This window comes from Centropristis striata, chromosome 7 (genome assembly GCF_030273125.1).
Source record: "Centropristis striata isolate RG_2023a ecotype Rhode Island chromosome 7, C.striata_1.0, whole genome shotgun sequence".
In the NCBI taxonomy this organism is placed as follows: domain Eukaryota; kingdom Metazoa; phylum Chordata; class Actinopteri; order Perciformes; family Serranidae; genus Centropristis; species Centropristis striata.
The window spans coordinates 40,743,717-40,759,029 of NC_081523.1; the positions used below are offsets into that span (position 1 = coordinate 40,743,717).

General features: G+C 40.0%; 1 protein-coding gene across 1 annotated transcript in view; it reads left to right on the forward strand.

The window, feature by feature from the left end:
* The window catches only part of zmat4a (zinc finger, matrin-type 4a), a 231,403-nt gene that overhangs the window by 156,209 nt on the left and 59,881 nt on the right, over window positions 1-15,313 (forward strand). The window contains exon 5 of the mRNA XM_059338096.1: window positions 2,417-2,638. Coding sequence (XP_059194079.1) covers window positions 2,417-2,638 — 222 coding nt within the window. The remainder of the gene's footprint in view (window positions 1-2,416; window positions 2,639-15,313) is intronic.

Sequence of the window (15,313 nt, forward strand, 5' to 3'; positions counted from 1 at the left end):
CTTTATGTTTCGGGTAATTGTGTCCTTGTCACAATATGGTATTTCTCCATTCATTTAACATGAAAATGTTTTTATTTTTACAGTAAAACTGCATGTTTTCAAAAGTTTTTGAAAAGTTGTGTACTATTCCTTGATTTACGGTAATTAAAAGTGTACACTACCGGTCAAAAGTTTTATAACACACCAACTTTTACAGAATTTAATTGAAAATGATGCAGTTTAATATCTCAGTCAACTCTGAAATGAATGCACATTTGCAACATTTAAAATTCTTTATTGAGCATGATAGTGTTTTGAAAGTAAAAAAAAAAGATACAAAATCACATTTTATGTTGGACTAAAGGACTAAAAAAGACACAAAATGACAAAAAAGACACCAAAAGACACAAAATGACCAAAAAAGACACAAAATGACCAAAAAAAGACACAAAATGACTTACAAAAACATGAAAAGAATTCAAAAATGGACAAAACAGCCCAAGACTCCATAGAGTTAAGTTGTTAACCCATTTCTTGTTCCCTGAAAAAGGCCTTCTTGTATAATTCTGAAATGTACATTATTTTTCAGTTTTGGTTAAGCTTACCTTTTTTTATTTACCTCTGGCAGTTCACCACTTACCTTTGTACCCTTTCAAGCTGTTCATTTGACTTGAACTGCTTGAATTTCAACAAAAAACTGGAAAAATTGGGGTGTTCTAAAACTTTTGACCGGTAGTGTATGTTATGGTAATATGCACTTTTTTATTTTACGCCCTATTTCTCATGCAATTTAACAGTGTTTTACTGTAATTTCTACAAATATTTTTTTAACAGTGCAGAGGCCAATGTGCTGACAGTAAAGATTCTATACATTCTTTTTCACTGAAGTGGCCAATTTGAAATGTTGACTGGTGTAATGGAACGTAATGGGAGAACAGTAAATGTTGACTGGAGGGGGGGGGGCACTGGAAGGTTAAAGCTGATGAGGTTGATGGTGTGGCTGTGTGTGTCTCAGTGCAGCGCTGCACTGGTTGGGGGTTAACGCCGTCATCCATGCATGAAGGCACAAGTGGACAGCCACGAGGAGAGCAGGCTCTTTAATCCGTTTGCCAAGTAGAATTTAGGTTTTCCTCTTCAGGCGTTTAATGGAGATAACAGCTTGTTATTCAGGGACTGCAGTAACAGTCATTGTTCCACTGCTGCTGATCAGCTCATTAAAGCCTTTACATTGTCCTGTCTGCTGGCTGCAGGGCCACACTTTATAAAGTCAACTTGTGTTTTTAGGCTGTGTTGACATGTCGTTAGTAGTTTGCATTTTCGTTAAAAAAATAAAAATAAAAAAAAACAGTACGCAGGAAAAATATTTAATTCTTAAACAGTGTTTTTTTCTGTTTGGATAATGAAACAGTGGTCACAATAACACTGTCTGTGGTAAAGTAGGGCTGGGCCATATGGACCAAAAGTCATATCTCGTTATATATTTAGACTGAATATCGATATACGATATATATCCAGATATTTTTATCCCAAAGTGAAAGCAAATGTCCAGTCAAAGCCAAAGCCAAGCATGACATGTCAAAAGTAGTTGTATTTACTGACTTTTTAGGTGAAAATAGATACTGTATAACAACATGAGTACTTTTTAAAAAATTCAATGCTCCAAAGTGCACATTTAAATAAAAATATATTTTTTAAAAAGGCCTGTTTATCTCCTCATTGGTTCAGTCCATATCAAATCACATGTTGAAGCACATTAATTAGTGGAGGGTTGGATACCTCAAGTTATAATTCCTTTTTCAGAGTAAAACTTGCTGCATGTCCTTCTTTTTGAGAGTGGAAGTTATTTTTTAAATATTTTTTACACTGTTTGTTAGAGCAGTTCCACCAAAATGGTTAATATGTAATCTGTTTAAATTGTAAACATGATGAAGCCTTGGAGACGCTAGGATCAATGAATAATTATCTCTATCACTCATGATGTGATTGGTCGCACTCATGGAACATAATTCCTATAATACTGGAGATTATGTGATTATATAATTGTTATTATATAAAATCTAATTATATTGTTTTTCTGAATGAGCAGGATTGTGGTGCAGCTGCAAAATTATGTTTGAAATTATGATGTTTTCCAGTTGCTGGCCCTGGTGTTTTGTTCCTTTCAGAATAAAGTTAAACAAATGTATTTAAAATGTAATATGAAATACATAAAGCTACACAGTCAGACTCCACTACTTCATCAAGGAAAAAGGTCTGGTAAACAATTCATTATGGACAGCATTGAATAAAACTTTATTGTGATTGTGATATTGACACTTCTCCCTGCTCTTCCTGAGTTTTACCTCTAAGGGTTAGTAAACTCCAGGTTTAGAGTAGACCTCAGTAAAAGCCCTGCAGAAGCTCAGTTTTGAGTTTTGTTTGTGTGTTTTTCATTTAGAGGCCTCCCCGAGTCCTGTAAAGAGCTCTCCAGAAACGTCTCCCATGACCTCCCCGCGACAGCGCCGTGACTCGGACCGCTACTGCCAGCTATGCAACGCCTGGTTCAACAACCCCGGCATGGCTCAGCAACATTACGACGGCAAAAAGCACAAGAAGAACGCTGCCAGAGCAGACCTGCTGGAGCAGCTGGGCAAGACCCTGGACATGGGGGAGATGAAAGGTAATAAACTACTACTAGGTAATTATGCTATTATTTTACTGGTCTAATTAGACTGTATGTGGCCCCTGAACTAAAATGAGTTTGACACCCTGCTCTAAAATGTCAATGTGAGTTGTATTTTGCTGCATGTACAAAGGCTTATATTGATGTTTCTGAGGGGAGACCAGTCTTGTTTTATCGATTCTCGTTGGAACGAGTTATTTATCCGAGTTAGCTTCTTCAGCCTGTATGACACGTTGGAGTGGTTCACTTATGTCCCCAATGTCTTGTGATACCTTGCAATGACTACTTTTATTTACGCTTTTTTGTTTATTTTTTTATTTATGAAAGAAAGCCAGCTCATTGCTTTGAAGTATGTTTTTATGTGATCCTGAGTCTGTTTCACAGGGTTGCAGCTGAAAGATTTTGCGATTGACTGGCATCACTAACTGTTTACAACAAGCACCAGACACTGCACAACCAGAGATCACTAAGTGAACACCTCCTGCAGCAGCAGCACATACACACTGTACTGCTACAGAGCTAACTGTTAGCCTGTTAGCACATACACACTGTACTGCTACAGAGCTAACTGTTAGCCTGTTAGCACATACACACTGTACTGCTACGGAGCTAACTGTTAGCCTGTTAGCACATACACACTGTACTGCTACAGAGCTAACTGTTAGACTGTTAGCACATACACACTGTACTGCTACAGAGCTAACTGTTAGCCTGTTAGCACATACACACTGTACTGCTACAGAGCTAACTGTTAGCCTGTTAGCACATACACACTGTACTGCTACAGAGCTAACTGTTAGACTGTTAGCACATACACACTGTACTGCTACAGAGCTAACTGTAGCTAACTGCCGCTAACGGCGGCTCTTCTTAACAAGCTCCGGCTCGTTAAGAAGAGTAAGAAGGAGTCGCTGGATTTGTCTCCAGTCGCTTTCTTGAAAAATAGTCACTAAGGGGGTCTGAAAAGTTGCTAAATTTAGCAACAAAGTGGCTAAGTTGGGAACACTGCTTCACCAGCTTTTACAAATGTTGTGTGTTGTTGTCATGTAGAGTACTACGTCACATCCTGCTTAGCGATCTATCCAATCAGTAACCAGGCTGTTTTCAGGGGAGAAAGAAGACCCTGCTCTTCTACAGGGACTAAAAAAAAAAAGACAAAAGCCGGCTCCGGACTGCTCGTATTCAAATTGGGGGCGTTTCGGCAAGTGTGACCTGCCTCATTCCGGGTATTACCCGGTAGTGGAAACAGCCCTATTGCTTTGTAAAGGATGTTAAAACGGCAATTCTGGTAATCACTTGTACTAAAGGTTTGTTAGAAATGTGATACATGCAATACTGGTCGGAGAAAGCAGCATTATGTTTGGAAATACTTCTTATCATTCCTAAGTCCTCTACTAGATGCCCTCCTGACTAGAGCTGTCAGCTTGACTCCTCCTGGAGCCCACAGCGTGTCACAAGCTGTTAACTTTACCGAGGAGAAGGACGTTCTTCTCCTCTCCCCGTCACAATATGTCAATAACAATTACACAATATTATTCCAGCCGGTGGAGGGCCCGCTGCCAGCTGAGCACAGGACGCCCAGAGGTGTTATAAAGGGTAGTGGCGCATGACCGCACCGAATGGGAGAAACAAGTCCTCACAGCTGATGGGACATGGACCACAGCTCCAGGCCTGATTGGTTCTTCATGCCTAGAGGTGGTGGCTCTTTGAGGGCAAACTGAGTGGTTGCAGTCAGTTCAGCTTTGTCATGTTAGCTATTGAGGTTTGGAGTACATGATGTCTATTTCAGGTAGAATACATTTGGTCCATGGATGTCTAACATATCTACTTAATATAATAGTTATATTAGAGTTGTCAGGACTCAGATGTAGAGCAGGTGAACTACAATAAACAGCAAGGAAAACCTCACAGAGTGAAAGAAACTATGAAACTCCTGACTCTGAGTAGAAATCTAACAAAGAAAAGTCGCTCCAAAGGAGGAAAAACACTGAACCTATCTACACTAAAAACTAAAATATAAATCCTAATCTAAGATAAGTGGGAAAAACTTACTAAACTCTTGAGGGGAAAAACTATTAGATAATAACTCCTACAAACAAAAGAACACAAAATCACTCCAAAAGGAGGAAAAACAAAACGGCAGACTCAAAAAACTGTGAAACTTAGAACTGCGCTAAACTTGCGAGGAATCCAAAAGGGTGAAAACAAGACAAGCTGTGGCTGTGAAAATAACAAGAGTAGAAATCTAACAAAGAAAAGTCGCTCTAAAGGAGGAAAAAACACTGAACGCTATCTGCACTAATATGCTAAATAAATGATCCTAATCTAAGATAAGGGAAAAACTCTCAAGGGGAAAACAATAATTTGAAAAACAAGAGGAGAGTTATTATTTCAAAATAAAACAGGAAAGACCAGAAGACAAAATAAAACACCACCTCACCTCGGTGTGACAAGAGTATAGCTCTTCTGCTCTATAACTATAATAAACACATGATAATATTTATATAAAACTTAATTTATTGAGCATTTTAAACCCCACTCCAACACAGTTAAACCATGTCTTTTTTCAGTAACATGAGGACAAATTAGTATTTTTTATATATGCATGCCTCCATATATTCACCTATACATATATCCACAGGCTCAGTATATACATATGCAAGTCTCTGAATACAAATACAGTATGTGGATATGCAAAGCTAATGCACTTTTTACTGGGAGTATTCACAGCTTTTTTTTTTTAATATAGGGTTATCTACACATATATTGTATTACTATATTAATTCAGGTAAATGGTTATTGAAATTATCCAGTTGGCATTTAAAGACATACATTTAAATACATAAAATGAAATAGATATAATGATAATACAATGCCTATAAGAAAAAAGAAGAAGACCTATCCATATAATCCAAATCAGATATAATGGCATCATGATGTTTTTATGACATAAACAAATACACATACAGTAAGAGAAAAAAAATATCTACATTGCACGATCTATCGTTGTTAATACATTATTTTTTACAACACGTTTACATTTTAATAAGATTGCGTTATTCCTGTTGTTTTTCTATAACATGTGAATGAATCAAAGAATATCATTTTCCTGTTATTTCATTTCAATAAGTGCTGATGTGATAAACGCACTGTAAAGAATTTACTGTGATTTTTACAGTAACTTATTGGCAGCAATTGACAAGTAACGTACTGTAATTATTATTTACAGTAGAACTATACTGTTTTTATTGACAGTACTGTTTTTTAAACTGTAAAATAAAAAACAATTGAACACTGATTTTAGTTTTATTTACAATACTGGATTATTTACTGTAAAATTAAAATTATTGTGATTTTTAATGGTACTGTATATGGCAATACGGCACAATAAACAATGCTGTTGATTTGATAATAATTAAATCATTACTTTTTTATAGAAATAACTAGTAATTGCAAGTAATTACCCTATTCACTAAATAAAATAATATTAATACATTTACTGTTTTACAATTGATTTCCATGCTGTGTTTTATATGATAAACTTTACTTAAAGTTAATTATTTAAACAGCATTTGTATAGGACTGATTCTGATCAAAATTGTGATAAAAATGGAAAAATACAGTAGTCTACTTTACTTTTCATAGTACTACACTGCCTGCTGTGTTTTTTCTACAGTAATGCTTAAACTACTGTAATTTTGTCACAAGGACCGATTTTTATTGTAAATTATACAGCACTATACTGTAAAAATCAAACACAGTGATGAACTGTGAATAATACAGTAAATAACTGTAGATTTCACAGAGATTATTTATAGTGCAGCTCCAGTTGAGAGCAACAGTGAAGGATAGTCAGTGGTGTTGGAAACAAACTGGGTTGTTGTTGTCAATAGCAACACAAAAATATCACTGTGATTTTATTGTAAAGTCACAAGAACTATTCCTGTAGAAAGGCTTCCCTCCACCTCCACCATCTTCAGCTTCATAGATAGATGGATGGATGGATAGATAGATACTTTATTTATCCCAAGCTGGGAAATTACAGTGTAGCAGCAGCATTACACACAGAGACAATAACAACACAATTAAATAAGAACAACCTAGGCATACTTCAAGCAATAACATATAAAAATACAATAAAATACAACTAGAACATTTCCTCTAGGGAAATTTTGAAAGGGCCACAGGGGCTACTGCCGGTGTGCGTGCTTACGCGCATGTGTGTATCTGTAACTGTAATCACATCAAAGATCAAAGCAATCAACAGAATTAACTGACACCTGTTAATGAAAGAGTGACAGCAGCCAGAGGTGGACTGGAATTTCTGGCCTCAAACAGAAAGCATTTTTGGCAAAACCATAATACCTATCATTGATCCGACTTCACTTTGAGCGTCCTGAGTTCTTCCTGAACGTCTACATGTGATTTTTTTAAAGAAAAATGAAAAAATAGCTTTGTTAGAGCGATCTAAAAAAACTGTTCCATCTTCCCTTTTTCCGAAATCTCCCTGCGTTTTTAATATGGGAGCAAATGAGGCTGTTGGTGGTGTTGGTGGATCATCTTTGGGTCCTACGCCCAAACTATAACTCTGACAGCTTTACCAGAGGATTGTGAGGGAGAAGACAAATTTTCCTACGTTTCTATGTATAAATTATTTCTGTAGAGTGGAATTTGCGGCCTGGAGTGCAGTTTTTAAATTTATTTTTTGACAGTTTTACCTCTCCCTCTACACTCTGAGCGATGACATCACACACTCTGACACGAACATTCCGTGCAATACACACCCATTATAATCTCAGAATTTCTCCAAAAATGATCATGGTCATTGAACAGGGATTGATAAAAAACTATATGACCTATCGAAACGCAAATTAATACACCAATACACAAGACTTGTGTCTACTGTTTAAAGTTTAAATGGAGTCTCTAGGTGAAATTATGCCGGAGAAATAGGCGTTTAAAAATCTCCAATTATTGTTCTTTTTCGCTCATTTTTTGTTGCCTGTCCCATTCATTCCAATGCAAAATTTTGGGCAGTATTCTGTAGAGAAAAGTAATAGCACACCGATCCCGATCAATCCGCACGTTTTGATATATAATTTTTCCTGCAACTCTTTAAGTTGTAGGACTAGTAGCGGGACGAAATTGCGTCCGGAAGAGGAAGAAGAAGAAATCCACAGTATAACAGTAGTGCAGCACTGGTCCCTACAGATATTGCTGTAGGGACCAGTGCTCGGTGCGATTGCCCCGAGGCCCTAATAAAATACAATAAAAATACAATAAAATGTAATGTAAAAATAAAGTGTCTAAAGAAGGAGTATGTATTAAGGAGTAGAATTCCAGTGCAGAATAAATATGAATATGCAGTATAAAAATGTTGGTGTCGTGAAACAATAAGGTGCAATGAACAGTGTGCATAAAAAACACATAAAGTGCATAACGACGGTATGTAATGAACCAGACTATTTGTTATTGTACAGTGTGATGGCATGTGGAAGGAAAGATTTTTTATATCTGTCCCTTTGACTTTAGCACTGAGTCTGATTGTGTGTGTGTGTGTGTCGGGATGCGAAGGACTCGCCAGCATCAACACAGTCATTACAGAGAGGCTGGGAATGTCAGCGTGCTAGCTGCACTATTCAGCACTTGGGCTAATGAGTGTTTCTCTCCGGCGATTATCAATTAGTAATGAAGTGGCAAATCATCCTATCAGGCAAAACCAGCGCTGTGAGCCTGTGGAGAGCAGAATGGAGGCGCAGCAGGCGGAGCAGGAGGAGCAGGCAGTCGGGACAGGGAGGTGCTGCTGCTGCTGCTGGCTCTTCTTCATCTTTTGTTTCATCTTCCTCTGCAGCTTCGTTTTGCTCAGTTCCATCTTTTTGCATGTTTCCTGCTTCCCATTCCCTCTCCCTGACCTCCAGCCGTCCATGCACACTTTCCAACGTACTTTTTGTTTTTTATTTTTTATTTTTTTTATTAATTCTTCTTTTCGAACCGAAAAAAAATAAACAACATAAACTACAACAGCGTAGGCTAGATGCATATACATGTCAAGACGTTTATTATTTATCATTATTTGTAGCTCTAAATAATTATTTAAGGGTTTTGTGCCTCTCCGTTTTATTTTGAAAAGTCTGTGTTGCTTCCTGTGTTGCTTCCTGTGTTGTTGATTGCAGCAGTTGCATCCAGGGTTTTGACAGGAGCACATAGCCCATTGGTAAGCTGCAGCTAGCTAAGGAATAGACTGCTAATAATGTGTGTCTTATAAATATAATGTATTATTGATGTTTACTGCACTGTTAGGCAGGCTTGAGAGTGTTATTTAGTGCTCGTGGTTAGCATCGCCGCTAGCTCGCGATAGAATTGTCGCTAACTCCTTTTAGCATAGGGCTAACTTCATTAGCTTTCAGGCTAGCACTTAGTTACATTACATTACATGTCATTTAGCAGACGCTTTTTTCCAAAGCGACTTACAATAAGTAAAGTAGTTAGGTGTTGCTAGCAGTTAACTGCTAATGTTTAGCTAAGACACTGTGTTTAAGTTTTTGGGTTACTATGTTACTGCAATTCATTACTTTAGTTCATAAGAAGACGTTTGATTATATTTAAAAAGAGTAAATGCTTGTTTTATGTAAAAAGTAAAAATAGCTATTTAAAGCTACAATTTCATTAATATTATTGTTTTTCGATTAATCATTTCAGGTTTATGACCTGTGGTCACCTGCGGTCATTTTGTAACAAATAAAAGAAGACCAAGGATAAAACAGGAGTTATTGCTTCAGTGTGCTTCCTGTCAAGCCTTTTCGGAGGGCTGAATTTTTAAAATCCAAACAATACATATTCATACACATACTCACATAAACACCATTAAACAGATGTACATAAACATATTAACATTTACACACATACAGTATATAAAGCCCTATACATATACATGCATCTGGCCCGTTTAAGTAATTAGATAATAAGAACCAGTTAACTTAATATTCAATATGCATTTCCTTATATCATTTTGGTTCGGAAAAAAAAGGGAGTAGGCTGAAGTATACTGAGAAAATGTTCAGTCTGACTCTGAAGATGTGATGAAATATTCAGCAGCTCCCATAAAGGAGGGGGTCTACAACAGTCTGTTGTTGTGTATACAGCACAGTGCAGCGATGGCAAAGTAATGAGAGGGGGAAAAGATAGAGATAGAGATAGAGATAGAGAGTAAAGGCATGGGCAGGCCATTAGCCTGGAGTTTTAACGGTAGAGAAGAAGACTTTCCAGGGGTCAAACCCACCTGCTGCCCACTCAGCTCTTAGCCCCAACCACCACACGATAAAAAAACCAGACTTTAAAAGGAGGTCTTTAAAAGTTTTATAGCTACCTGTGTATACAGGAAGGCCACAGAGGTAGATTTATATACGCAGTGTGAGAAAATATAGCCTTACTTTGCAGTTCACTGTAAAATTGATGTAACAGCTCACCTGTGCTCCTTCAAATGTATTTAACTTAACTTTAAGATTTGGTCTAGCTAGTAGACTTTGCAAAGGATCTAGTACTCTTTTGAACTAGAGTGTGATTTCTTAAAACAGATGCTCACTCTGCTCAAAGTGAATGGTGTGGAGATGAGCTGTTTCATTAACTGTAACAGTGAGGACTGTAATGTTTGCAGAATTGTAAATGAGATGGAAAATTCATTTGTGCTAGACAGTCTATTAAGACACTAATGTGGACAGATTGTGTAAGCACTTTTCCACTGCAGTGAATTTAAAAGAGATGATGGTGTCTTTTCCACAAAGATAATGGTGTCAATTTTTCCTGAAATACGAGACAAATAAGAAAACATTTACTTAAGAATCTTGTTTTAAAGATACTTTAAACTTATTTCTGAGTTTTTAGTTCAGCTGTTTCTTACTAGAGATTCATCAACTTCTTTTTTCTACTGGTACTTGTCAATCCTTGTGCTTACACTGGTGCATAAAATTGTTACATTTTAAACCACAGTAAGTCATTTCCATGTAAAAACGTCCCCACATATCTCAATTCCACCATGGCAGCTTCATTACTTGCCAGGAGACCAGTTTTTTGTGTGTAAATAGGTTAAATCTGTGGTAATTTGATTAAACACATCTTTATTTGGGGATATGGATCATGTGATGCATTCAAACAATAATGATGAAGGTATTTCTTGACATAAGGTCCCTCTGCGTTCATATGTATGGTGCTGCACTGACGGTAAGCAGCAGCTGCACCTTGGTATGGCATACTGTCCATGTAACAAATTAAGATATTCACATTTATGTAGCATTAGCTGTTTTCCCTTGCTTGATTTCAGTTTGCTCACTTATTTTAATTTTCAACCTGGAACTCCATGTTTTTGTGTCTAATGGGATGTCTCATAAGTATCTGAGAACATTATGGAAAGATGGAGAAGTTGTTCTGCCATGCTTTTATGGCTACTGCGACCGGCTAATGTGACCGGCTACTGCGACCGGCTAATGTGACCGGCTACTGCGACCGGCTAGGCAACCGCCTGATGTGACCGGCTAATGTGACTGGCTACTGCGACTGGCTTATGCGACCGGCTAATGCGACCGGCTAATGCGACCGGCTAATGTGACCGGCTACTGTGATGGGCTAGGCAACCGTCTGATGTGACCGGCTAATGTGACCGGCTACTGCGACTGGCTAATGTGACCGGCTAATGTGGCCGGCTAGTGCGACTGGCTAATGTGACCGGCTACTGCGACCGGCTACTGCGACCGGCTAATTTGACCGGCTACTGCGACCGGCTACTGCGACCGGCTAATGTGACCGGCTAGGCAACTGCCTGATGTGACCGGCTACTGCGACTGGCTACTGCGACTGGCTTATGCGACCGGCTAATGCGACCGGCTAATGTGACCGGCTACTGTGATGGGATAGGCAACCGTCTGATGTGACCGGCTAATGTGACCGACTACTGCGACTGGCTAATGTGACCGGCTAATGTGGCCGGCTAGTGCGACTGGCTAATGTGACCGGCTACTGCGACCGGCTACTGCGACCGGCTAATTTGACCGGCTACTGCGACCGGCTAATGTGACCGGCTAGGCAACTGCCTGATGTGACCGGCTACTGCGACTGGCTACTGCGACTGGCTTATGCGACCGGCTAATGCGACCGGCTAATGTGACCGGCTACTGTGATGGGATAGGCAACCGTCTGATGTGACCGGCTAATGTGACCGACTACTGCGACTGGCTAATGTGACCGGCTAATGTGGCCGGCTAGTGCGACTGGCTAATGTGACCGGCTACTGCGACCGGCTAATTTGACCGGCTACTGCGACCGGCTACTGCGACCGGCTAATGTGACCGGCTAGGCAACTGCCTGATGTGACCGGCTACTGCGACTGGCTACTGCGACTGGCTTATGCGACCGGCTAATGCGACCGGCTAATGTGACCGGCTACTGTGATGGGATAGGCAACCGTCTGATGTGACCGGCTAATGTGACCGACTACTGCGACTGGCTAATGTGACCGGCTAATGTGGCCGGCTAGTGCGACTGGCTAATGTGACCGGCTACTGCGACCGGCTACTGCGACCGGCTAATTTGACCGGCTACTGCGACCGGCTAATGTGACCGGCTAGGCAACTGCCTGATGTGACCGGCTACTGCGACTGGCTACTGCGACTGGCTTATGCGACCGGCTAATGCGACCGGCTAATGTGACCGGCTACTGTGATGGGATAGGCAACCGTCTGATGTGACCGGCTAATGTGACCGACTACTGCGACTGGCTAATGTGACCGGCTAATGTGGCCGGCTAGTGCGACTGGCTAATGTGACCGGCTACTGCGACCGGCTAATTTGACCGGCTACTGCGACCGGCTACTGCGACCGGCTAATGTGACCGGCTAGGCAACTGCCTGATGTGACCGGCTACTGCGACTGGCTACTGCGACTGGCTTATGCGACCGGCTAATGCGACCGGCTAATGTGACCGGCTACTGTGATGGGATAGGCAACCGTCTGATGTGACCGGCTAATGTGACCGACTACTGCGACTGGCTAATGTGACCGGCTAATGTGGCCGGCTAGTGCGACTGGCTAATGTGACCGGCTACTGCGACCGGCTAATTTGACCGGCTACTGCGACCGGCTTATGTGACCGGCTAGGCAACTGCCTGATGTGACCGGCTACTGCGACCGGCTATTGTGACCAGCTAATGTGACCGGCTAAGGCGACCGTCTGATGTGACCGGCTACTGCGACCGGCTATTGTGACCAGCTAATGTGACCGGCTAAGGCGACCGTCTGATGTGACTGGCTACTTCGACCGGCTGATATGACCGGCTAATGCGACCGGCTTTCTTTAATGTTTTTGTTCCGGTGACATTCGCCAGCGTGGGGGTGGAGCATGGCGGCATGCGCACATGCGTTGTCTTGTCATACATGCCAGCAAAAATCCTATTCCAATCGCATCATCTGGGTGTCCTAATCAGAGTTGGAGAACTCCGACATTTTCGGAGGAACATGTTTACATGCACTTCAGTTGTCCAGTTGTAGTCAGATTAAGGCAATAATTAGTTTTTTTCAAGTGTAATGTAAACATACTGACTGCAGACCCAATGGTATGGTCCAGAGTTTTAGGATAAACAACTTCACCCTGGATTATCCAACATATGTAGTCTACGAAAACTGTGTGAAGTGTTGCTCAACATTTTGTTGGTGCAATGCTGAAATGCACAAACACAAAGCATTATTTATATTGAACACTAGATAACTCTAAGCTTTCTGTACTCAATCACAACAAACTCTTCCTGACACTCCTCACTCTTATTTCCCCAGTTTTCTCTGGCAGCAATCAATCTTTCCAGAATGTTGTCAGACACCTAAAATAATGAAATGTCAGTGGCAAAAACACTTGAACAAACTTTCAGTGGACATTGAAGGTGTGCAGTGAGCCAGTCGATGTACATTATAACTGGTTCCCACTGCAGCTCTCTGCCTCATTACTGGACCCTGTTCAAAAATCGATCCCCATTAGTCACTTAAACACAAAACCATGGGAAAATAGGACTCAGGTTAAATGATAAGGAAATTCCCCCTGAACATGCCTATCATACAGAGACACCATGTTTTCTGTTGGTGCATCATCAATAGTGGACAGCAGCATGTTGGGTAAAACTCTTTTAATGTGCAAGCTGAGAAAGACTAACAGTAAGTGTATAATTGACTGAAGGAAGTAATTTATACCAACACCAGCACTGACTGCTGCAGGAGCTTCTCAGTAGTACAGTCTGATCAGTCCTCATTACCCACACTTTAGTGCTCCACGCTTTAGTGGTGCAAATTTGTTGCAATTGAATGTGGGGCCTCTGCAGATCTAGGACCCCATAGCAGTTACCTGTTCAACAAATCCAATATAATTTAACCCTCAATTATGTTTGTGAATATACAGTTCTTCACATTTGTGTGATTGATTTAATTACAGATTGGGTTTATAGACAGCAAATTAAATTACATATTTTTGTAGGCCAACCTGGAAGTAGCATCACCATGGGGTCTATTGAGAATTCACCTATAGGATTTTTGCATTGGATTTTGGATCATTGCAGAACATAAGCTCTGTGGCAAACACACGTTTCTGATTCTTATGGGTTTTGTTCAGCAGGATAATCTTCACAAATGAACACCACTTTTATTAGTGTTGCAATGTGAGATGCAGGGAAATATAGTGAGACTTGGGGAGGACAAAAAAAACATCACAATAGCCAGGAGTTATGCTGAAAAATAACTCAGACTTTTATTTTCAGTCTCAAAAAACATAGAGCAAGGCAAAATAAAATATGAGTAAAAAAAACTGTTTGCAGCTCAAACAGTTCAGACGCCGCTCTCCCTCTATCAGCCTCTGCCTCGGTCATTTCACTCATATATGTAGTATGAGAGCCCGCCCTGCCAGTTCAAACTGGCCTATCAGGTCAGCACTATAACATGAGAGGTGAGAGGTTAAACACTAATATACATAGTTATTCTTAGTTTGCTCACACCAACAAACCCCATTTAATTTCTTCAATATGTGATCATTAATGTTATACATTCAAATTAAGTGTAACATATCTTTGTCATTCAAGATTTACCTTAATTAGCTGTCATTTTCATTACACTTCCTTTGACCAATCAGATGCAAGTACCCACATACTCACATACATTTACATTTACATTTAGCCATTTAGCAGACACTTTTATCCAAAGCGACTTACAGGAAGAGTAAAAGCAAACAATCAACGTATAGTGCAATAAGAGCTATTAGTGCATCAATAAGTGCACATACATCATAAAAGGGCTGCAACTGAGGCGTGCTTCCTCTTTAAGCACCAGCACAAGATGGCCTCCACAAAGAAGAGGTTATGGACTCACTTCAAACTGAGCTTTATGCAAAGTAAATAACTTGAATTTCTAAATTTATCCTGTAACCATTTGATATAAAATAAAGGAAACCAAGAAAACTGTGTATGAGTCTGGGCACTTTTGTAAAAGAAAAAGGGGTTTAAGCAACAGCTAGTGAGGGAGTTGATGCTTCCTCACAATTAGGTTTGAAGTATTAATGCAGCCGACTGAAGTAAAAAGCTAATATTAACCTGTAGTGAACTACACCACGGCTGCTTCACTACCGTTATGCTTCAGATGCTTTACGACAAG